Source organism: Xyrauchen texanus, chromosome 29 (assembly GCF_025860055.1).
Source record: "Xyrauchen texanus isolate HMW12.3.18 chromosome 29, RBS_HiC_50CHRs, whole genome shotgun sequence".
NCBI lineage: Eukaryota > Metazoa > Chordata > Actinopteri > Cypriniformes > Catostomidae > Xyrauchen > Xyrauchen texanus.
In genome coordinates this window covers 11,821,955-11,845,443 of record NC_068304.1, presented here as the reverse complement: position 1 = coordinate 11,845,443, position 23,489 = coordinate 11,821,955, and the positions used below count along the sequence as shown (strand labels likewise).

Sequence of the window (23,489 nt, the reverse complement as noted above, 5' to 3'; positions counted from 1 at the left end):
CTCAGACTGGACCCATATTTTATACTCAACTTAATAACAGTATGCATTTTTATTGTATACAGCCTTATTTTGTGTATATTGTATATTATTAGTGTATATTGTGTTGTGTAACTATATATTTATTGTAATTGTCATACTGCTATGATGCTTGGAACAGCACCCAAGACTTTCATCCACTGTTGCACTTATGGATATGGTTGAGTGACAATAAAGGGATTAGAGTTGACAGTACTCTGCACAAAGGGGTGTGTGAAATACCAATTGCAGTGTTGCACATGTTTTATTTTAAAACAGCATATGAATACCTAAAAGATGACCACTGTAGTAAAATACAAAAGGTTCATAAACATTGTTTACATCTTGTTTAGCACAAATGGCCTAGGCCTATAAATGGGAAATAACTCTCAAAGTGCAATAACATGTATTGAAATACATGTCTTTCATTAACTGGCAGCTTGAGGGGAATAATGGCATTTTATCATCATTTTCATTTGTCATGTGACCATTTCAAGTAGATTTAGGGAAGCCGAGACGCTTTAAGTACAGCCTGAGAAATCACAATGCTTTTCATTCACATCTCAGTCACCTTGACAAGGCATGTTTATTGCATTTCGTCCTTTTTAGAGGACAGATAATGACCATTCATATATTACAGGTGCATTTACTGGAGACGACACTGCAACTGCAAAAACTGCCCTCCTTTTTGTCCATCTTGTCCGTGGCAACTGGAAAGCCACATTTGATACCTCATGTTTAAAGGGTAGTTGGGTCAAAAATGAAAATTCGCTCATAATTTACTCAATTACTTTGTTCCGAACCCGTATGAATTTCTTTATTTTGTGGAGCTCCAGAAAACAGACCATTATTCACTGATAATCTGCATTTGCATTTATTTAAATATGACGTCCGGGGAGAGCGGATAAAAGACCCACGCCACCAACACTTGAGAGAGAGAGTCTGGGAGTGAATTGATTGCTATAAATTAAAAGCTGTGTAAAATTGTAATTAAATATTTACCTTGAGAGGAGCTACTCGCCTTCGTGTCCTCCTTAACTACAGAACCAGTTACACTGGTGCCGAAACCTGGGATTTCCAAGTACGCCCCATGGAGTCCTCCCAGCTGGCCGAGATCCTCCAGTCCCTTGCCGGGATGCATTAGACACACCAGTGTAACAGGTTCTGTAGTAATCAATTCACTCCCAGACTCTCTCTCTCAAGTGTTGGTGGCGTGGGTCTTTTATCCGCTCTCCCCGTGCTAACTGGAATTAGAGACAGGTGTTAGACATAATTTAGCTCAGGTGTAAGTGCCCTTACCGCTTCCCTCTCTCCGGACGGGCACTTGACCACGCCCCCGCTGCCACAGATGCGTAAAGAAATCTCAACATGTCAAACATCATTGGTTTGTGTAAGTCAAATGACCAGTCACAACATGGCAGGTTTAAATATGCGTAAGTACGAATGAGATTTGGGAGCTGTGGCGAAGGGGAAGATTTTCAGTGAAAAGCGCTTCAAACTGCAGTCTGTTTCTTGCACAAAGCTATCGTATGATTTCAGAAGTCATTTGGACTACTTTAATCATTATTTTCTGTCCTTTTTAAAGCTTGACAGCCTGTGCTTACTATATGCTTTCAATGTATGGAGAAGAACAGCATCAACATTTTGCTAAACATCAGGTACGGAACAGCGTGAGGGTGAGTAAATGATGACTTTGTATTTTTTGGTTGAATTATTCCTTTAAGATCAGGCCAGTCCTGCATATCATTCTTGGTCCACACATCACTTAACACCACAACATTTAAAAAAAAAATACAAAATAAATCCACAACATGCTCCCTCACACACTTTTCATAAACATGTTTTGGAGTTGACAGAGTTCACAGTTTTCTTGGTGATGTTTTTCTTTACGCCTTTCCCTTGTGACGGTAAGCAACAGTGCTCCGTTTAAGAGGAGAATTGAGAATGTTGTATGTGAAGATGTAGTCATACCAGACTAGAGCGGAGGGGGGCAACTGAACTGTATAGTGGAGCTGATGAAAAGCTCTCAGACTGCCACTTGTGTCATAAGTTGAAGTCTGGACAGGGAGAGAGGAAAACCTTGTTACAACAGGAAGCATCGGATGAATTCATCACGGGTAGAAGCCACAGTGCACATGGGGTCAGGCGTAGTACAGTGGAAAGGTGTAGTCAGTGTAAAACAAGACATGAGGGCCATTTGCTGCATTCAGGTTTATGTTTCTATTGTTCTAGAAGCATGCACTGAGGGAAAGAAGGAAAACAGGAAACAAAATGCATCGTCATGCCTTAGTGAAATGTCCAAAATGCCTTTAGCGTGCAAGCTGCTTGACATGAAAACACAAAGGCTGTCCTAACCTTGCAGGAGGTTTTTCTGGGCTGCAAAGCCATTTTGTCTGTCTTCACCCTGTGAGATGGGAGATCCTAAGAGAATAATAGAAAAAAAAATGAGACAAAAAGCCATGATGTCATGTTCTTTTTTTTGTTGTTGGTCTGGATCTATTAAAAGGTGCATTCGGTAAGATTTTAGCTGGCTCTTAGTCATCTTGTTGGTCCCAGTAGTTCTTTGTATAGAGTTTTGGACTCTACACTGACACCCATCATCCTGGATCCTGGAAGTTTGTTTACTAAGTGCTGCCGCTTCACACCCAAGATGTTTCTTTATCTTTTCTGTTTCATTACTTTTAGTCTGCATTTTTCTCCATCTCAAACTACACGTTCATATTATGGATATTTTTAAATTCTATCCAATCGAATTTTCGTATGTTGTTGCTCGCTTAACTTTGACCGGGCAGCTGGGACTTGTGAGCTTTCTGTCGGCTAAACACCTTTGTGTTTATCCATGATCCGAGCCATGAGAGCTGCATGTCGTAGTGGTTTGTTTCATCACTCCAGCAGGGATCTCTTGTTTGGACATTTTCTCTTTTCACTTGCACTTATTATTTTCAGACTGTCTAATGGAGCACATTTCTCTTTATCAATACCATACATCTCTCTGGACTATACTGTTGACGCGGGCTCCATTATTGTATGTGATGAGTATATTGTGTTTGTTGTTTTATTGTTTGGTTGGCTTGTTTTGTTTACATGTACTTTTATGTTTGAGCATTGGTTAAAAGCGCTATATAAAGTAAACATGTTATTAATATTGTCATTATTAGTGGTAGTAACTCAGTCAATTGCATGACAAAGGTTGTTATGTGCTGTCAACATGGCAGCGGCCATGAGAGGGCCACCCCTTCAATGTAAAATGAAACAGCTTTTATTGGGTTACTGATATGCATTTATTTATTGTGAGCGCACATCATTTTCATCATATTACAAAAAAAAAATGCTTTTCATGCCTTTATGCATAAAACTGCCACCTTTAATTTATCAAAAAATACATTACAAATGCAGTTCACACAAAACTATTACGTTTTCGACAGCAAATTTACACTGTTATACAAGCTGTACACTCACTACTTTACATTGTAGCAAAGTGTCATTTCTTCAGTGAAAAGATCTAATCAAATATTTACAAAAATGTGAGGGGTGTACTCACTTTTGTGAGATACTGTATATATGAAAACACCTTGTTGATGAGAGAGGTCAACGGAAAATGGCCAGACTGGTTCGGGCAGGCAGAAAGGCTACAGTAACTCAGATAACACCTCTGTACAATTGTAGTGAGCAGAATAGCATCTCAGATGCACAACACGTTGAACCTTGAGGCAATTGGTTTACAACCACTTCTGTCAGCCAAGAGCAGAAAGCTGAGGCTGGAGTGGAAACACATTCCCTTTAAGTCTTTAAAGCAGGGGTACTCAATTAAAGTTCTAATGTTGAGTTCACATACAACGCAAAGCAAGTGGCAACTGAGATTCTGAGATTCGTCCTCCACCACCCGGACTGAGGGGAGTCACTATGCCACTACGAGGACCTAGAGTGCATTGGGAATTGGGCATTACAAAATGGGGAGAAAAAGGGGAGGAACCCCCCCCCTACGTGCTTTATTTCTCTCTAGCACTGAACACTATTTATTCCTGCTCCACACATGTATACATGTATGCTTAAACAATCATTTAGCCAGGTGTCAGATAATTAGCACAAAGATTCAGAGCTCGGTCCGGATCCGGAGCTGCCTATCGAGTACCCCTGCTTTAAAGTGTGAGTGTGGAAGACTTACCCCAGCCATTGGTCGCCATGTCCCGATCCGTGTCACGGTTGCAAATCTCATTGGCCAGCCGCTCAAAGTACTCCGGCAGGTCAGAGTATTCATTGCCATATGAGATGACCTTAATGCCCTTGTCCAGCATGTTATCGCGAAGCTTTTTGAACTCCCCCACGTCCTCTCGACGCACCAGCATGAAATGTTCAAGATCGGACTTGTGTTTGACCGCCTCGAGAAACAGCGCCTGGAAGGTGGTGTCGTCCACAGTCCTCCCACAACCCAGAAACACAAATGACTTTGTTTCATAGAGTTTCTGGATCTCTCTCTGCAAAGACCCCAAAAAAGTTATCAAGCTGTAAAACAGACAACAACAACAAAAAAACATAAAAGTAGTCCAAATGACTCCTGCGGCATATTCCAAGTCTTCTGAAGACATACGATAACGTCTGGAATGGAGCATACCGAATTGTAAGATATTCAATGAAAAGGCTGCCGTACCGTAGCTCTCAAATGTCATTACACAGCTTTTAATCAAACTTCCAAAACTTCACAGAAAGCTCTCCAATGAATCATTGTTTAGCATCACCAACATCAAGACCAACATCTGAACATGGCATACTTGAATATGAGAATGATGCGGAAATTATTTTAGTTTTCCAGACTTTTTCAACACACAAAAATATTGCATGGCTTCAAAAGAGTTAAACAGGCCCTGGTCACTGTATGCTTCCATTTTATGGACGAGAGCAGCATGACCATTTTGCTACATATCTGCTTTTGTGTTATATGGTAGAAAGAAAGTCATATGGGTTTGGAGCATCCTAAGGGTGAGTAAATGATGACAGAATTTTCTATTTTGGGTGAACTCCTCCATTCACATTCACTCACCATGACGTCTGTGTTCCTCAAAACATTCTGGTAGCCGGCAGGATGCAGTACAATACCGCTGGGGTTTGTGTAAACACCGTGAATATGAAGTACACTCAGCCTTCTCTTCTCCTGAGCCCACTCCAGAACCTAAACACAACCAGATTACATTTCAAACTTCATTGCTCCCAACCTGGTTCCCACCACACTTATTATTGCTCTCAATATCTATTCAACTGAAAAGTCTACTTTTCTACTTTATTTTCAAATAGTTTTTTAATTTAGCATCATTTTATTTAGTTTTCACTTTGTGTGCTATATTGTCATTTAGTTTCTTCATTCTTATCTAGTTTTAGTTTAGTTTTAGCTTTTTGTAAATTACTTTGTGGTCACTGAATTTTAAAGTAGTTAATTTTTTAATCATGAAAATATCTTTTAACTTCGTTTCCAATTCCATTTATTTTCATTTAAGAGTAAATGTAATTTTTTGGTTTTGGTTAATAAGAACACTGGTTCCCACTTGGAGCGTCCAGCTGCTGTTAATGACTGAGTTCTAATTAAGAGGCATTTGATGGAAAAGGTGCACAAACACCCTGCTTAAAGGCCATGCTATGGAAAACCACACACAGCCTGATGAATAAAAATACAGGGAACTGAACATGCAGTCATTTGTGCTTCAAGTGAGGTACGGTAGAGCTTACATGCACTAATGCACTAGATGACGCTTGGCCAGGTACCATAAGCCTTGTTTTATGGTTAATAGCTCAAGCTTTCACTGCTTTGTGCTAAAGAACATTTATGGCCTAAAGCAAACAAAGATGAACCCGATGACTGAACTAATGTCTGAGGAACATTGTTTCACAACTTTCTCTTAAAGCAGAGATACTAGCTAATATACTGTAGCTTTTCAATCAAACATAAACAAATGATGATCTTGTTCACATCTTCATAATGGTATTTTTATGTCATTTATCTGGGACTGTTTTATCTCTAAGAGGAATTCCACTCTCTGTAATAAACAAGGCAATTCAATTATAGACTAAATAAACTTGCCCTTTATGTATTACTGTATGACATCACCTCACTGATGGGCCTCCAGGTCTCAATGACCTGCCACTTTTAAACATAAGGTTTACTGTATCTGATATATACACTCACCTAAAGGATTATTAGGAACACCATACTAATACTGTGTTTGACCCCCTTTCGCCTTCAGAACTGCCTTAATTCTACGTGGCATTGATTCAACAAGGTGCTGAAAGCATTCTTTAGAAATGTTGACCCATATTGATAGGATAGCATCTTGCAGTTGATGGAGATTTGTGGGATGCACATCCAGGGCACGAAGCTCCCGTTCCACCACATCCCAAAGATGCTCTATTGGGTTGAGATCTGGTGACTGTGGGGGCCATTTTAGTACAGTGAACTCATTGTCATGTTCAAGAAACCAATTTGAAATGATTCGAGCTTTGTGACATGGTGCATTATCCTGCTGGAAGTAGCCATCAGAGGATGGGTACATGGTGGCCATAAAGGGATGGACATGGTCAGAAACAACGCTCAGGTAGGCCGTGGCATTTAAACGATGCCCAATTGGCACTAAGGGGCCTAAAGTGTGCCAAGAAAACATCCCCCACACCATTACACCACCACCACCAGCCTGCACAGTGGTAACAAGGCATGATGGATCCATGTTCTCATTCTGTTTACGCCAAATTCTGACTCTACCATCTGAATGTCTCAACAGAAATCGAGACTCATCAGACCAGGCAACATTTTTCCAGTCTTCAACTGTCCAATTTTGGTGAGCTCTTGCAAATTGTAGCCTCTTTTTCCTATTTGTAGTGGAGATGAGTGGTACCGGTGGGGTCTTCTGCTGTTGTAGCCCATCCGCCTCAAGGTTGTGCATGTTGTGGCTTCACAAATGCTTTGCTGCATACCTCGGTTGTAACGAGTGGTTATTTCAGGCAAAGTTGCTCTTCTATCAGCTTAAATCAGTCGGCCCATTCTCCTCTGACCTCTAGCATCAACAAGGCATTTTCGCCCACAGGACTGCCGCATACTGGATGTTTTTCCCTTTTCACACCATTCTTTTTAAACCCTAGAAATGGTTGTGCATGAAAATCCCAGTAACTGAGCAGATTGTGAAATAATCAGACCGGCCCGTCTGGCACCAACAACCATGCCATGCTCAAAATTGCTTAAATCATCTTTCTTTCCCATTCTGACATTCAGTTTGGAGTTCAGGAGATTGTCTTGACCAGGACCACACCCCTAAATGCATTGAAGCAACTGCCATGTGATTGGTTGATTAGATAATTGCATTAATGAGAAATTGAACAGGTGTTCCTAATAATCCTTTAGGTGAGTGTATATATATATATATATATATATATATATATATATATATATATATATATAGCTCTGGAAAAAATTAAGAGACCACTCCAGATTTTTCTTAAATCAGCATCTCAACATGTAAGGCAGCCATTTAATTCCAGTGTCTGTTCAATTCCAAGACAAGCACACCTTATTCCACTTAATGAGGTTCTGATTAGGTGATCATCTGAACCGAATCGTATTCAAGGAGGAAAAGTATAAAAACCACTGCTGTGGTCATCACTATTCTCTTGCAATAGGACCTGCTGGATGGCAAAAACAGCAATTGTAGTACCTCAAAAGTAATTGGAATCAAAAAATAACTATTGACTATGCCAAAAGAGTTGAAAAGAAAATATTTAAATGAGGAAAATGATTAAATGCTGGGTTTACTTGCAGAGGGGTAAAGTGAACATCAGGTAGCTTCCATCCTTAAAATTTCAAAGACAGTGGTTCATAAGAACAAGGTCAAGCAGTAGACATTGGGGACAACAAATCTACAGACCGGCAGAGGGTGAAAACGAATCTCCACTGACCGTGATGACTGGCAAGGCACTCAACAACCGTAGGATGACATCAAATGACCTACAAAAAGAATGTCAAATGGCAGCTGGATGAAGTGGACACACATCACCTTTAAGTCTTTAAAGGGTTTTGTACAGGGCTACAAATTCCTTTGCTGGAGGATCGGAGATGATCTGGGGTGCTTCAGCAAGGATGGAATCGGGCAGATTCATCTTCGTGAAGGACATATAATTCAAGCCACATACAAGATTATCCTGGAAGAAAACTTGTTTCCTTCTGCTCTGACAATGTTCCCTTACTCTGAAGATTGTTTTTTCCAGCAGGACAATGATCCATGCCACACAGCCAGTTCAATCAATGTGTGGATGGAGGACCACCGGATCAAGATCCTGTCATGGCCATCCCAATCTCCAGACCTGAACCCCATTGAAAACCTCTGGAATGTGTTCAAGAGGAACATGCATGTTACAAGCCATCAAACAAATCCAAGCTGCTTTCATTTTTGTGCCAGGAGTGGCATAAAGTCACCCAACAGCAATGAGAAAGACTGGTAGAGAGCATGCCAAGCTGTGATTTAAAATCAGGGTTATTTCACCAAATATTGATTTCTAAAACATTAGTATTGTGTTGTTGAAAAATCAATATGATCTTGTTTTCTTTGCATTATTTAAGGACTGAAAACACTGCATCTTTTTTGTTATTTTGAACAGTTGTTATTTTCTGCAAATAATTGCTTTAAATGACAATATGGTAATTTGGGAGAAATATTTAGGGCTGCCCACTAATAGTTTTGATTGGTCAGTTGGGGAAAAAAAAAAACCTTCACAGAAAACCGACGACTAGGAACATTTTTTTGGTCGGAGGCAGCCCAAGAAATGTTGTCAGTACTTTATAGAATAAAACATATATGTTAATTTTACTCAAACACATACATATAAATATTAAATCCAGACAAACTGATCATTTTGCAGTGGTCTCTTTATATATATATATATATATATATATATATATATATATATATATATATATATATATATATACACACACACACACACACACACACACACACACATACAGACTAAATGTAATAATTAGAAAATATTTTATATGTATTATTTAGAACAAAATGTGTATATATATATATATATATATATATATATATATATATATATATATCACACATATATTTATTTTTCATTTATAATATTGTTTGTATTTTTTATATTATTTATTTTTACATCTTATTTGTGTAGCTCGTTTCTAAAACTGTCTAAAGGTAAATTTCACAAATTTTCACAATTTAATAGGATTTTATATGATTATTTTGATATTATAATCAGATTAATCTGAAGACAAATGTATTTATAATAATTTTGAAAGTAATTCTTCTTTAAACTAAAAGACCTTATTTAATATAATTTTTTGGAAAATAAATTTCATAACGGTTTAGATTGTTTAAGTATCTTCTCTACTTGATGCTTCATTTATGTAAGCTTGTTTAGGAGGATTATTAATTACACCAACTGCAAAGACCAAATACTAAAGTTTCCTCTTACTTCTTTCTGACATTAAACTTTCAAATGTTAATCAGAAGTACTCAAATACACAGTCAAGATCTTTATGCTAAAATCTAAAGTATACTTCAGTCAGATGTGGACGCTCAGTACGCATGATGCAAATCTCATCATCAGCAGAGTGCTCGAGCACTGAATGCATACAGCTTGATTTTTCTAACCGTGCATTTTTGAACACGTATGCACCTGGAATTATTTGCATGAATTGGTGGATCCACAAGGTGGCAATACTTATATTTGAGCCGTTCCTGTCACACAAAAAAACACTAGAAGATGTAAAAACAACAACAGTAGATATGCACGTCGAGAACACGTGTGTGTGTGTGAGGAGGTCAGGAGATACCTGCAACTCAAGTCTGAAGGACTATAAACTCTAAAGAAAAATTATAGCAGTCTTATAGCAGTCGTAGTGTGCATACGCCAACCGCCTGTGCATGCTCACACGGTAAAAATGAAGTATTCTTTGACAGATTTGCATTCGTCTGTACTCAGACGTGGAGCATTCACGTCATAATCGAAGTATACAGTACTTTGGGCTTAATTCATGGCAGAAACTTTGTGCTGTAACAGTAAATGTAGCTTATACCTTCTTCTCATCTGTGAGATCCAGAGACTCCAACTTGGTCCCTTGGTGTGCGGCATAGATCTCTAACAAGTTGTCAAAGTTGGTGGTGAGGACCAGAGCTCCACTCTCCATTAACTGCAGCACTGAACGGAGGAGATGCTTCCCTGCATTCTCCATTTTACACTCCAGATCATCAAACACCTCGTAGAGGCAGTCTTTGAAAAAGGTGGAGCGCACATTTCCCGTCCGCTACAGAAAAAGCAAGAGGTGAAAAGAAAGACAATTCAGATCTTTTTAAAGCAAACTTCAGGAGTGTATAAATATCAAGAGCATGCAAATCAGTTGCATTACTGTACTTTTGCATTCAGTCCGTCTCTAACTTTCAATGGCTAAATTAAGTGCATAGTGATCCACCTTTAAGATTCAAAAAGGATGCTAAACATTCATGAACACTGTGAGAAAAGCTTGTTCACAGTGGTTTACTCCAGGACTTTCTCTGTTCAGCGCAGAATGTTCTTACATGAACATGTGTCACTATCTGCTGCTCTTGTATTGAAAAGACTCATCATCATTTTCTCCCCATGTGTTCAGCAGTGAAAGTCATGCAGGTTCGGAATTATGGCAGAAAATAAATTTTTAGGTGAACTGCCCAGTTAAAGGAGTGTTGAAATGCCTAAACCCAACAATAGTAATAGTGATGATAGTGCACCTTACCCAGCACCAATATTTAGACACCGTGTACACCATTTAAGTGCAGAGATCAGAAAGTATGTAATGGATTGTGGATAGAATGCAGGGAATAGAGGAGTCTTGACAGTAATGTCCTTGCCATGGTCAGTAACAGAGTCAATCTTATTACACTGAGCTGCATTAATTGCTGGCAGACAGAGAGAGAGAGAGGGAGAGAAAGAGAAAGAGAGCGAGCACTATGTATAGCTTGCAGATCTCTTCTATGGTGAGATTAGTAATCCTGAGAGGCCACAAAGATTGCAGAGATTACGGATTTTTGCCAGCGTTTAGGAGGAATCCACTTCCTTGGGAAGAGGCAATCTACAACCGCCTCCACACAAGTTATTTACAAAATTTTGGTCATTATACTTACATTTTCATGAAATATATTTAGGTGCAGGTCATAGCATAAATTGCTTTGCAAGATGGGGCATCCACTACATTAGATACTGGATCTGAATCCAGCTGGTACCAGCAAAAATTAAGATCTGTTGTAACTCAAGAAATATTTGATGGTGAAGCTGCACAAAGTAACGTCTATTTATAGCTTGTTGTTTAGGAGGTGTGAATCCAGGAGGCATGTTCAGATTAGCCTAATTTTTCCAGTGATCTCCAGTGGGTCAGTGTGATCCACTGGGTCTGCTATGCTTGCTCACACAAGTAGGTTAAACCACTGAAGGGACTGTGGAGATTTGAGACCCTTACACCAGAGGATTGCAACTGGCAATAACAAAAACCTCTGGTCGGGTTGATGACAGGAGTTTGGAAATGTGCTGGGATGTAGAGAGAGCAGAACTTACAGTATGCATGGAGGCTTTGTTCGGGCAGGCAGGAAAAAGCGGACTTTTTGGCATATCCCAAACTAAATGACTCTTATAAACTGCTTCAAAAGAAGACGTTCTTTCAAATCTACAGCGCAAAACATACAGTCCAACCAGTGTAGTACAATTACCAAACAAATGACTAATGAACTTGTTTTTTTGTCTACAGCGCGAAACATGCAAGGCCATTAGAGTCTGATTCCCAAACGAATGACTCTTATGAGCCAGGTCTTTCGAATCTACAGCGAGAAACAAGCAAGACCAGCAGACCCGATTCACAAATGATTGACTCTTATAAGCAAGGTTTTTTTAATCTTAAGCGCAGGACATACAGTGCAATCTGTCACGTCCGATTCCCAAACGAATGACTCTTATGAGCCAGTTCTTTTGAATCTACAACGCAAAACAAGCGAGGCCAGTAGAATTTGATTCACAAACAAATAACTCATATGAGCCAGTTGTTTTGAATCTACAGCATGAAACATGCAAGACCATCGTAGTCTGATTCACAAATGAATGATACTTATGAGCCGGTTCTTTTGAATCTACAGTGAGAAATAAGCAAGACCAGAAGAGCCAATTCACAAATGAATGACTCTTTTGAACAGGGGCTTTTTTTTTTATCTTAAGAGCAGAACATACGGCGCAATCAGTCATATCCGATTCCCAAACGAATTACTCTGATGAGCCAGTTCTTTTAAATTTACAGTGAGAAACATACAAATGACTCTTATCACTGGTTTCTTTTAATATACAACGCAAAGCATACTGCTCAACCAGTGGAATCTGATTGCCAAACGAATGACTCTTAGGAATTGGTTCTTTTGAATCTACAGCACAAAACATGCAAGACAGTGGAGCCCAATTCCCAAACGAATGACTCTTATGAACCAGGTCTTTTAAATTTACAGCGTGAAACATACGAATGACTCTTATGAGTGGATTATTTTAAATCTACAACGCAAAACATGCGCGACTAGTGGAGCACAAAGTGGCAGTGTGGACAGTCAGTCCTAAAGATCGAATATGAAAACCAAGTTAGGTTTGTGTGCAGAGTGAACAAAGCCAGAGAGACTGCAGGCTGATGTTTTTTTGAGGAGCTTTGCTTTGTTGCTGTGGATTATTCAGCAACAATGCACAGCTATGACAATTCCAGGCAATGAAACACCAGCACTGCAGCTGAAAGACATTATCTAAAACCCTTTTACAGGCCTAATGCCTTCTAAATCCTCTAGTGACACTGCTGTGCCTAGATGCAAATGGCACAGGGGCTTGACCATAAAAAACAGGGATAAAGCACTGAGCACTGTTTGACCATGTTTTGTTTGGTCAGCGTGCATGCCGCTGAATGAAAGAATGACAACAACAACACCAGAGGTGACGTGTGACTTAACACTTTTTTGGGTCAGAGTCCTCTCAGCATGAAAGTAATGGACTAATGATGGACAAACCCGAAATCATGCTCTTCACTGTTCTGCCCGGTGCCTGGCATCGTCGCAATGATCCTCATGTTCATTGAAGCAAAAGCAAAGTTATTTTTAAGCTAAATTGAATTAAGCTATGAACTAAATTTATGTATCTCATAAACTTGGTGAGACATTGTGAATTTGTGCTTGCTTACTAACAAATCAACCCAATTAACAATAAGTTCTTCTCCGTCTTGACTTCTTTTGGATACGTCCTGCTCGAAGTTGTCACATTACTTCATGCTTCATCATTATCATATGTACATTATATAAATCAGCCCTGTCCACTGATAGCCACACAAATATATATATACACCACTGTATAAACAGTATCGCAAAATCTCTAGAATGACACATTGTATTGTCACCTGATAGAGATCTGAATGTACTGTATGTCCTGCCATAGCACACAGCCCAATAGTCAACACTTCAAACCTGAAAACCTGAGTGCTTGAAGGTGTAAACAGAGAAAACATCTTGACATAACCACTAAGACACATTCTCAACAAACCCACTGAACAACTAAAATGAAACTGATCAGTGGATTTGGATTAGAAAGGCTCTTTATTTCAAAACATATAAAAAGACGTGTACTGTATGTAATTCCAGAAATGGTAAGCAAAACGGGACTAAAATAAGCATTACATTTTGGTCTTACCGGTGAAAGTTTCTGGATGAGGTCATGAGCGACGTGCACCAGGTTCTTGTCTTCCTGCAGACTTTTCTGGAAGCGGCGGCTCTCTTCCTCCTCAAGCAAATCAAAGTCATTGGCAGCATCCAACAGCGCTTGGATCAGACCTTTCCAGGAGCGTAAAGCAGGCACCTGAGGAGCTACGGCCGAGCTCACCCCCGTGCCGATCACCAGCACCAGCTCAGGGGCATGCTTGGTCTTCAGGCTGGGCAACAACTTCCTGTTGGTCAGAAGAAACATGGAGATGTTGACTATTCTTTGGAAGTGTATGCAAAACTGAGCTGTATGACTTAAATTGACTATCTTTCATGTAAGCGTTTATGCTCAAAGGAATAATACGGTTCACTGCAATTTAAGCTCAATTAACAGAATTTATGGCATAATGCTGATTAACACAAAAAATAATTTTGACTCGTCCGTACTTTTCTTTAAAAAAAAGGAAAATTCAAGGTAATAGTGAGCCACTTACAAATTAATTTAATGGGGCCAATTTTTGGAGGGTTTAAAAGGCAGAAATGTGAAGCTTAAAATTTTATAAAGGCACTTACATGAATTAAAAAAAAATAATAATAATAATTATTTGCATTGTGTGCATTATTTAAGCTGTATATTAAGTTGTTTAAATTGTTTTAGCGTTTATGACCTTATGTCTTCATGGCAAAGAAATTTTACACAAAAAAAGTGATTTTATCAAACTAAATTCATGTTAACACACATATTGTTTACATCTTGTGGCTATACTTTTGAAATTGATTGGCCCCATTCACTTCCATTGTAAGTGCCTCAATATAACCTAGATTTTTGTCCTTTTTTTTAAGAAAAGGAGGGACGAGTTGACATGATTTTTTTGTGAAAATCAACATTATGCCACAAATGCTGTTGCGTTTTAACTTGTATTGTAACGTTGCTTGTTGATATAAGGTGTTTTTCCAAAAATATGAACAGAAAACTTCTTGGTGAGGTCATTCCAATGAGGAAGTACAGTCGTGAGCTACTGTCTGGCCTGTGATAAATCACGCATTTGTCAGAACCTGTTAGCAAGCAGAGAGCCGACTGCTTTGAAGAATATTTGAACTCGAAGACTTAAACTCGCTCTGGGAATGTGCTGGCAGCAAAGCAAGACACACAAAGATCTGTTGTTTTCATACCTGGCCTTCTTAGACACTGTGTCTCCATCCTTAGAATCAGGGGCAGGACGCTTCTCTGTCTTGACTGTAACAACAGAGGCCATTCGACTCCTAAAAAACAAGGAGATAAATAAATAAAAATAACATATGATATAAGAGGGGATGCTTCTCTAATATCACTGGGTTGCAAGTTCCAGACACTTAAAGTCCATTAAGGGAATTCAAAATAATAAAATAACATAACACAGTCCAACATGACATTCATTTATACACCACACATTCACACAGTAATAACATATTGTCTTACACAAATATCCTACATATAACCTACAGATTACTGATCTTCCCTTGAATTAATTTAGATGTTAATAAAGCCTAATTTTATGAACTGTCCTTCGTCATCTTGACATTGAAATATATTGATTCCTCCCTGCCTGAAGGTTCAAGTGTGAGAGTATTTAAATGCTGCTCATAATCTGACTGAAACGAAATATGCTACAGTGATTTGTTGTGTGTGCAGGGGGTTGGGGCGAGTTAACAATTTCTGAGGCCCCATGCAACCGATCAGCACGGGGCCTAATTTAGAAAATGTTTGCTTTAAAAATTGCATCAAATTATCATTTTAAATTCATCCTGTCAGCCATTGTAGCAAAGCACATTCAAAATGTTTAATGAAATAAAATATAGTTAAAGATAATTAATACATGTTTTCCATGTTGTTGTTTTTTATATATAAAAAAGGCAATAAATATATTTCAACAAAAAAAATTATGAACAGGGTGATAAAGAATTATTTTATAACTTTGAGGATTTGTTTGTATACAATAGTAATATACACTCACCTAAAGGATTATTAGGAACACCTGTTCAATTTCTCATTAATGCAATTATCTAATCAACCAATCACATGGCAGTTGCTTCAATGCATTTAGGGGTTTGGTCCTGGTCAAGACAATCTCCTGAACTCCAAACTGAATGTCAGAATGGGAAAGAAAGGTGATTTAAGCAATTTTGAGCATGGCATGGTTGTTGGTGCCAGGCGGGCGGTCTGAATATTTCACAATCTGCTCAGTTACTGGGATTTTCATGCACAACCATTTCTAGGGTTTACAAAGAATGGTGTGAAAAGGGAAAAACATCCAGTATGCGGCAGTCCTGTGGGCGAAAATGCCTTGTTGATGCTAGAGATCAGAGGAGAATGGGCCGACTGATTCAAGCTGATAGAAGAGCAACTTTGCCTGAAATAACCACTCGTTACAACCGAGGTATGCAGCAAAGCATTCGTGAAGCCACAACATGCACAACCTTGAGGCGGATGGGCTACAACAGCAGAAGACCCCACCGGGTACCACTCACCTCCACTACAAATAGGAAAAAGAGGCTACAATTTGCAAGAGCTCACCAAAATTGGACAGTTGAAGACTGGAAAAATGTCGCCTGGTCTGATGAGTCTCGATTTCTGTTGAGACATTCAGATGGTAGAGTCAGAATTTGGCGTAAACAGAATGAGAACATGGATCCATCATGCCTTGTTACCACTGTGCAGGCTGGTGGTGGTGGTGTAATGGTGTGGGGGATGTTTTCTTGGCACACTTTAGGCCCCTTAGTGCCAATTGGGCATTGTTTAAATGCCATGGCCTACCTGAGCATTGTTTCTGACCATGTCCATCCCTTTATGGCCACCATGTACCCATCCTCTGATGGCTACTTCCAGCAGGATAATGCACCATGTCACAAAGCTCGAATCATTTCAAATTGGATTCTTGAACATGACAATGAGTTCACTGTACTAAAATGGCCCCCACAGTCACCAGATCTCAACCCAATAGAGCATCTTTGGGATGTGGTGGAACGGGAGCTTCGTGCCCTGGATGTGCATCCCACAAATCTCCATCAACTGCAAGATAATCCTTTAGGTGAGTGTAGTTCTGTCTTATTTACTTTTTCACCTGGAAGCTGCAGTGTATTGTCCAAAATGTTGCAAAAGGCTGTATTTTATGTAAGCATCGTGAGCAACATTCGTAACAGTATTTGAACAGTAAACATACAAGGCATGGAAGCCCCTCAGCACACTAGAGCAGAAGGGGGAAAACGTAGCCGGTTATAAAGCGCAGAACAATCTGGAATATTGTTAAGCATTGTAACAGTCACCTCTTTGCAGCCTGAATTTGTTCAGAACGTTAAATCTTTGTGACACATGCACTGCAAACAATCACGGTGCAGCACAAAGAATGAAACAGCACGCAGGCGTCTCGACATGTGTTTTTGAGACCTGGTGTTCTTTTTAACTTGACACAGTGTCTAAAAATGTGCCGGTCCTGCGTGAGACACTGAAGAAATAGCGAGACGTGATGTAGCAGATGTGAAAGTTTACCCAGAGCGTGTTTACAAAGGAAACAATGGAAAAACAGAGTAGACGCACGCAAAAACATGTTCTGTGTGAACGGCCCCTAACATATCCGTGCGTACGTATGTGAGTGAGAGCGCGTGCGCGAAACAAGTTCGGAAGGACTGTATCTTTTTTCATAAATTACAAGCCCGAACACAAAATCCTACTCGAAAAACTGACTTAAAAACCCGGCATACCTCTAACGTGAACCGCTCTGTTTGCGCTGACAACAGTGTATTCGTGCCGCAAGTGTTCCCAAAACAACATGTCACCCCTCAAGCGGTTTTTGCTGAGATTTCCTACCGGGGCCTGGGACTCCATTCAAATGCGTGGCGGTTAAAACCGCTGTGTGTGTGTACACTTCACTCTTCTTTATGAAGCTAAAAGCTGTAAGTCAACCCAGTACTGGGAATAGATTTAATCGTTTGCTATTCTTTATCTGGCCATTCAGACCAAACACATCTCAGGCAGCTTCAAACCCACATGAAGGCCCGGAAAAATCTATTAAAATCGACAACAACAATCTCAGCCCAGGAAATCAAGACCGCAGCTAACCGGCTAGCTACATGTAGGATTTTTTTTTTCTCCAGGCATAATAATCTAATTATTAAGACCTAATAACATATTGCTAATCCTGACACTAACATGATGAGTGCTAATAAAGTAATTCCTATGATATAATACATTTTGGTTGTTTCAGTAGGTAAATGTTGCTAGGTCACCTGTTGCTTTTGTTCCATATGTGACACAACATACAGCTTTAGTATGAAAGATCATATTAAACTAGTGTCTTTATACATTTGTTTACGCTCTACACTTACGACTAACAACAATACAATTATAATATTTTTTTTTAATGCACATTAACGAAGACGATACTAATCCTTGACAAACATTTAAAGCAACAAAAACTAAAACACTGAAACAAAAGCATATTGCTTCTTAAAAGTTTTCAAACGTGACTTACCCTGATAAAAAGGTGGTAAAGTTTGATCCCAATATCGTTTTAAATGTACTCGGCTAACAAAAGATTCACTAACGACGAAGAACACTCTTAAAAGGACAGAATTACTTTTTATGGTATGAACTTGAAGTCTGTCAGTTCCTGTGCGAGTTATCAGTCCCAGTATAAAGGCTTTCTAGTCAAATCCACTGAAGTCCTTAAATAGATCAGTCTTTACTGTAGTACAGGGCCAAAGACTTGCCTCTGCGGATCCTTCTGTACACAGACTGAGGCTTTACACGCTTCCATGCATCATGTGTGTGTTTTGTGTATGTATGCGAATGTGTATGCGGATGTGTGTGTGTGTGAGTGGGGGGTTACAAACTAGTAATTACAAGGTATTATGCTATAAATGTGGTTTGAGGACATTTCTAGTGTCCCATATTTCAAATCGCTAAATGTTTTTTTGAAAATGTACAAATTCAGAAAGTTTTTTGTGAGGGTTTGGTTTAGGGGTAGGGGATAGAATCTATAGTTCGTACATTTGTGTGTGTGTGTGTGAGAGAGTGAGTGAGTGAGAGAGAGAGAGAGAGAGAGAGAGAGAGAGAGAGAGAGAGATTCGAACATTTTAACAGATCGGTTTGGGCATAGGTGTCAAACGTTCAAATACAGCATCTTTATCATATAAATCAAATCAAATCACTTTATTGTCACACTACCATGTACACAAGTGCAACAGTAGGTGACATTCTTGTGTGCAGTTCCGAGCAACATAGCAGTCATGACAGTGACGAGACATATAAGCATTCAAATATTCAAACAGAGCAGTTTAGGCATCATACAGTATGCGTATTCAACGTTCACATTTAGCAGTTTGGGCATTGTAGGTGTGCTAAAACGTTCAAACCGAACATCTTTGGGCATTGAGCATTCAAACATTCAAATAGACCAGTTTGAGCATCATATGTGCATTCAAACATTAAACTTGAGCAATTTGGGCATCATAGGCATGTTCAACTTTTCAAATCGAGCATCTTTGGACATTGTTTGAGCATTCAAATATTTAATTAGACCAGTTTGGGCATCATAGGTGTGTTCAAACATTCAAATCGAGCAGCTTTAGGTGTCATATGACCAACCAACACACAAATAGACCAGTTTGGGCAAAACAGGTGCATTCAAAAGTTCAAATTGAGCACCTTTAGGCATCATATGAGCATTCAAACATTCAAATAGACAGTTTGTGCATTACAGGTACATTCAATATGAGCATTCAAACATTCAAATAGACAGTTTGTGCATTACAGGTACATTCAAACATTAAAATCAAACATCTTTAGGCATCATATGAGCATTTGAACAATGAAATTGAATAGTTTGGGATCATATATTCAAATGTTCAAATTGTGCATCTTTAGGCATCATATGAGCATTCGAACATTCAAATTGACCAGTTTGTGCATTCAAATGTTAAAATCAAGCATCTTTAGGCATCATATGAGCATTTGAACAATGAAATTGAATAGTTTGGGATCATATATTCAAATGTTCAAATTGTGCATCTTAGGCATCATATGAGCATTCAAACATTCAAATTGACCAATTTGTGCAATACAGGTGCATTCAAATGTTAAAATCAAGCATCTTTAGGCATCATATGAGCATTTGAGCAATGAAATTGACCAGTTTGGGATCATAGGTGTGTTCAAATGTTCAAATTGTGCATCTTAGGTATCATATGAGCATTCGAACAATCAAATAGACCAGTTTGAGCATTACAGGTGCGATCAAATGCTCAAATCTTTTGGTGTCATGAGCATATGAAATTCAAATCAAGCAGTTTGGGCATCATAGGTGTTCAAACGTTCAAAGAGAGCTTCTTTGGACATTGTTTGAGCATTCAAACGTTAAAATCAAGCAGTTTGGACATGCGTGTTCAAAAGTTCAAATAGAGCTCCTAAGCTGTAATATCAGCATTCAAAATAGAACAGTTTGAGCACCATATGTGTGTTCAAACGGTCAAATCAAGCATCTTTAGGCATCATAGGAGCATTTGAAAATTCAAATTGACCAGTTTGGGCATTACAGGTGTTTTTCTTAGTGCAGGCTGTAGACCATTACCCAGTAGAAACCGGTCTTGGGGATACGTCACTGGTAGCGCAGTCAACAGCATCATGGTCAGCCCTATGGCCAGCTCGTGTTTCTGCTAATTCTTGCTGTCCTGGTAAGGAGTGTGCTAAAACTGACCCTTTTGATATGAGTCATCCTATTTAGACTGTAGCGACGGTCAGAGTGAGGTCAAAACAGATAGTAAATTATGAATGTAACTATGTATCTGTGAGACCGAAGGATGACCGTCACTATCTTTGTCCCTCGGAACACTGGGGCATTCAAGGTAAAGTTCCGCCTCCGGGGTCATAGGCATGATTTTGATTACATAAGGTCTGGAGGAAAGGCAGAACGAAGGTTATCATTCTATTTAGGCCGTAGTGATGGTCATCCTTCGGTCTCACAGATCCATAGTTCTCCACTTGAGAGCGCTCTGGAGGTGCAGCATTTTTTCGCTTTGGTTGCTATAATAAGGAATATCCACGGAAGTAATGTGTTGCAAGTATCTAATTTTGCAGATAGTTTGTGTTATCAAAGTATTGAATGTAAAAATGTCTGCACAAGGAAGAGTACTTGCTCTGGGTGAAGGGAAGGCTGAAGCATTATTGTGGTAGTCCGGGAAAGTCACCTGGTACAGACATGAATACTCAGAGACCAGCAAACATTGTTGTTCAGTTATTGTTCAAATAGGATGTGACGGTTGGTTGGTGTGGTATTTGTCCCGCCCCTCCTCCACTGTGATTGGACGGCTGGGTAAAAAGTTCTGCGCTTTACCCAAAGTTGAACGTTTTCAACTCTTGACTGGCCTCAGGAAAAAATCTTTAGTAGACGTATGGCCTTAGACACCATGTGAGCATTTGAACATTAAAATAGTCCAGTTTGAGCATTACAGATGTGTTGAAAAGTTTAAATCGAGCATCTTTGGGCGTCATATGTGCATTCCATCAATTTATCAGACCAGTTTGGGCATCATAGTTAGTATTACGCATAAACGGTCAAATTATATGCTCATACATTGAATATGTTCCTTCAGTGTATATAAAGTATTTATTAAATGACGTCCTTTAGTAATGTTTTTTAAAACATAAATAATACAAACATTTATTGTTATAAGTATATTATTAAAAATATGTATTTATTACAGTCATTCAAAACATTTTAAACATCAAGAGTTACAGACAGTAGCCTAAGGATCACATAGCTGACAAGAGTAACAGATGACACATTACTGACAATCTGAACATTGTTTATTATAAAACATTTAGAAAAAGCAGTATTCACAGCCACTGATTAAACCCTTCGAACATAAACATGAAATGTAACTTTCTACCTTGATTCTGCAGGTGGCTGGACAAATTCAGTGCTGTCTGTTGAAGTAGTTATGTTTTCAAACAATCACTGTCTTGTCTTCGACTTCTCTATTGTGCTTTTCTCCAGTCATCTCCTTTGCATCGTTTCTCCTCTCACTCAACACCGAGATCGCTTTAACCTCGTCTTATAAGCCTGTGCCATGCCTCTCTCTGCTTTTAGGCCTATCCCGCCGAGCTCTGTATCTCCGTTGTTTCTCTGCTGCTGCTGACATGTCTTAATAATGTGAAGTGTTGATAGAAATACTGACATCATATTGTCTTCAATTATGACAAAAATATAATCCATGCCTAGCTAACACTACAGACTAACTCAGTTCGTTGACAGATAACAAAGTTGATATTTTCATCATATTGACCTGTAACTTCAGCATTATAGCTGACAACAAGGGATACTTTATTTATTTAATAAAATAATAATAAAAAAAGTCAACATGAATATTGAAAAAAAAAACACAACATTTCAAATAATTAGTTCATAGTCATAGTTGACCATTAATTAATATGCTTTCTGACAATGTGCTATTTTAGATCAAATATTGAAGAAAACAGATTACTGACTAGTTTATTTTCAGAATGTCTTACTCTAATCATGTGATGCAAGTCAAATGTTTGGGCCAAACCATTGCTCATTTTAAAGGGGGGTTTCTGTTAGTAACTTAGCTGACAAATTTTTATTGCTTTTATAAATATAAAATAAATAATTCAGTTATTAATAATTTTACTGTGCATCTTGAAACAACCCTATTGTTTGAAAAAACAGAACATCTGGAGCGTCATATTCATTTTCAGCTAAATTAAACATTGGGTCCAGTAAATGATGTGTGATATTAAATCATGTTCTTCTCTATTGATAAATCTGATATTATATAATTGTATTTTTAGAAAATAATTAAACTTTATTTTGACATTTTAAATATCTAGAACATATAGAATCAACACATTTATCAATCAATTTGATTGCTCTTGTTTTAGAAACAACACTGCATAATATATTTAGTTTTTTTCAGAGAATGTAATTTTAACATGTGTATTTTGTCTTACTGTACTGGTAGAGTTTTTATAGTCAAAACATGTGAAACAATCTACCAGTGCTGAAGAAGTAATCCAAAGTATTTATAATACTTTCCTGACCTTGAGTAATCTAACTGAATATGTTACAAATTACATTTTACAGCAAGTATTCTGTAACTGTAGTGGAATTCATTTCAAAAGTAATCCTCCCAACCCTGGGTATACATGGGCTAAACATGGAGATTTGATAGGCTTTAGGCTTGTTCATGCTTCATCATCATAACATAATACAATACAATATAATAATTACAAATGTTTGCAAAGACACAACTCATTAGCAGATGGCCATAGAAAGGGCTCAAGTCAGGGAAGTTGTTCTTTTATGGCAATTCCATCTCAGTAAACGTAGGAAATGTCCTCATTCGAATACTGCCTTCCATAAAACAGTTAAAAGACAACTATGGTCATTTAGTGGGACTATATTGTATGTGTGCAGGGTCATGCATAAGCCGGTGCAAAGGACAAGTGATGCCATTAGAAATGGTATTGTCATTCGATGGGATTTGGAGGTAACACACTACATTTGTATCCAATTTCCCAAAATCTTCAGGATCCCTTTAGTGCAGTTAGTCTTTACTACTACTTCTACTACTATCTGATGAGTGATGCCTAATGTATATGTTATTTTAAGTGTTTAAGTGCATAGGAGAGGCTTGCAGCATGAAGCATTTACATGTTTCCATTGATCATGGTATAAA

At 38.6% G+C, this 23,489-nt stretch overlaps 1 protein-coding gene across 3 annotated transcripts; it reads right to left on the bottom strand.

Moving 5' to 3' along the window:
* Window positions 1-268: 268 nt before the first annotated feature.
* LOC127623167 (protein FAM118B-like) lies at window positions 269-21,023 on the bottom strand. 3 transcript variants are annotated; one of them, XM_052097467.1, is made up of 8 exons: window positions 20,928-21,023; window positions 14,931-15,020; window positions 13,750-14,002; window positions 10,097-10,324; window positions 5,054-5,182; window positions 4,181-4,490; window positions 2,371-2,436; window positions 269-2,072 (listed from the first exon to the last, which is right to left on the bottom strand). In XM_052097467.1, exons 1-8 carry the CDS (start codon window positions 20,951-20,953, stop codon window positions 2,059-2,061), a joined length of 1,116 nt encoding a protein of 371 aa, XP_051953427.1. In that variant the 5' UTR covers window positions 20,954-21,023; the 3' UTR covers window positions 269-2,058. The 3 variants fall into 3 exon arrangements, with proteins under 3 accessions (XP_051953427.1, XP_051953429.1, XP_051953428.1); XM_052097469.1 differs by lacking the exon at window positions 20,928-21,023 and adding an exon at window positions 20,363-20,429 and having other exon boundaries at window positions 269-2,256; XM_052097468.1 differs by lacking the exon at window positions 20,928-21,023 and adding an exon at window positions 18,266-18,663 and having other exon boundaries at window positions 269-2,256.
* Window positions 21,024-23,489: the final 2,466 nt, after the last annotated feature.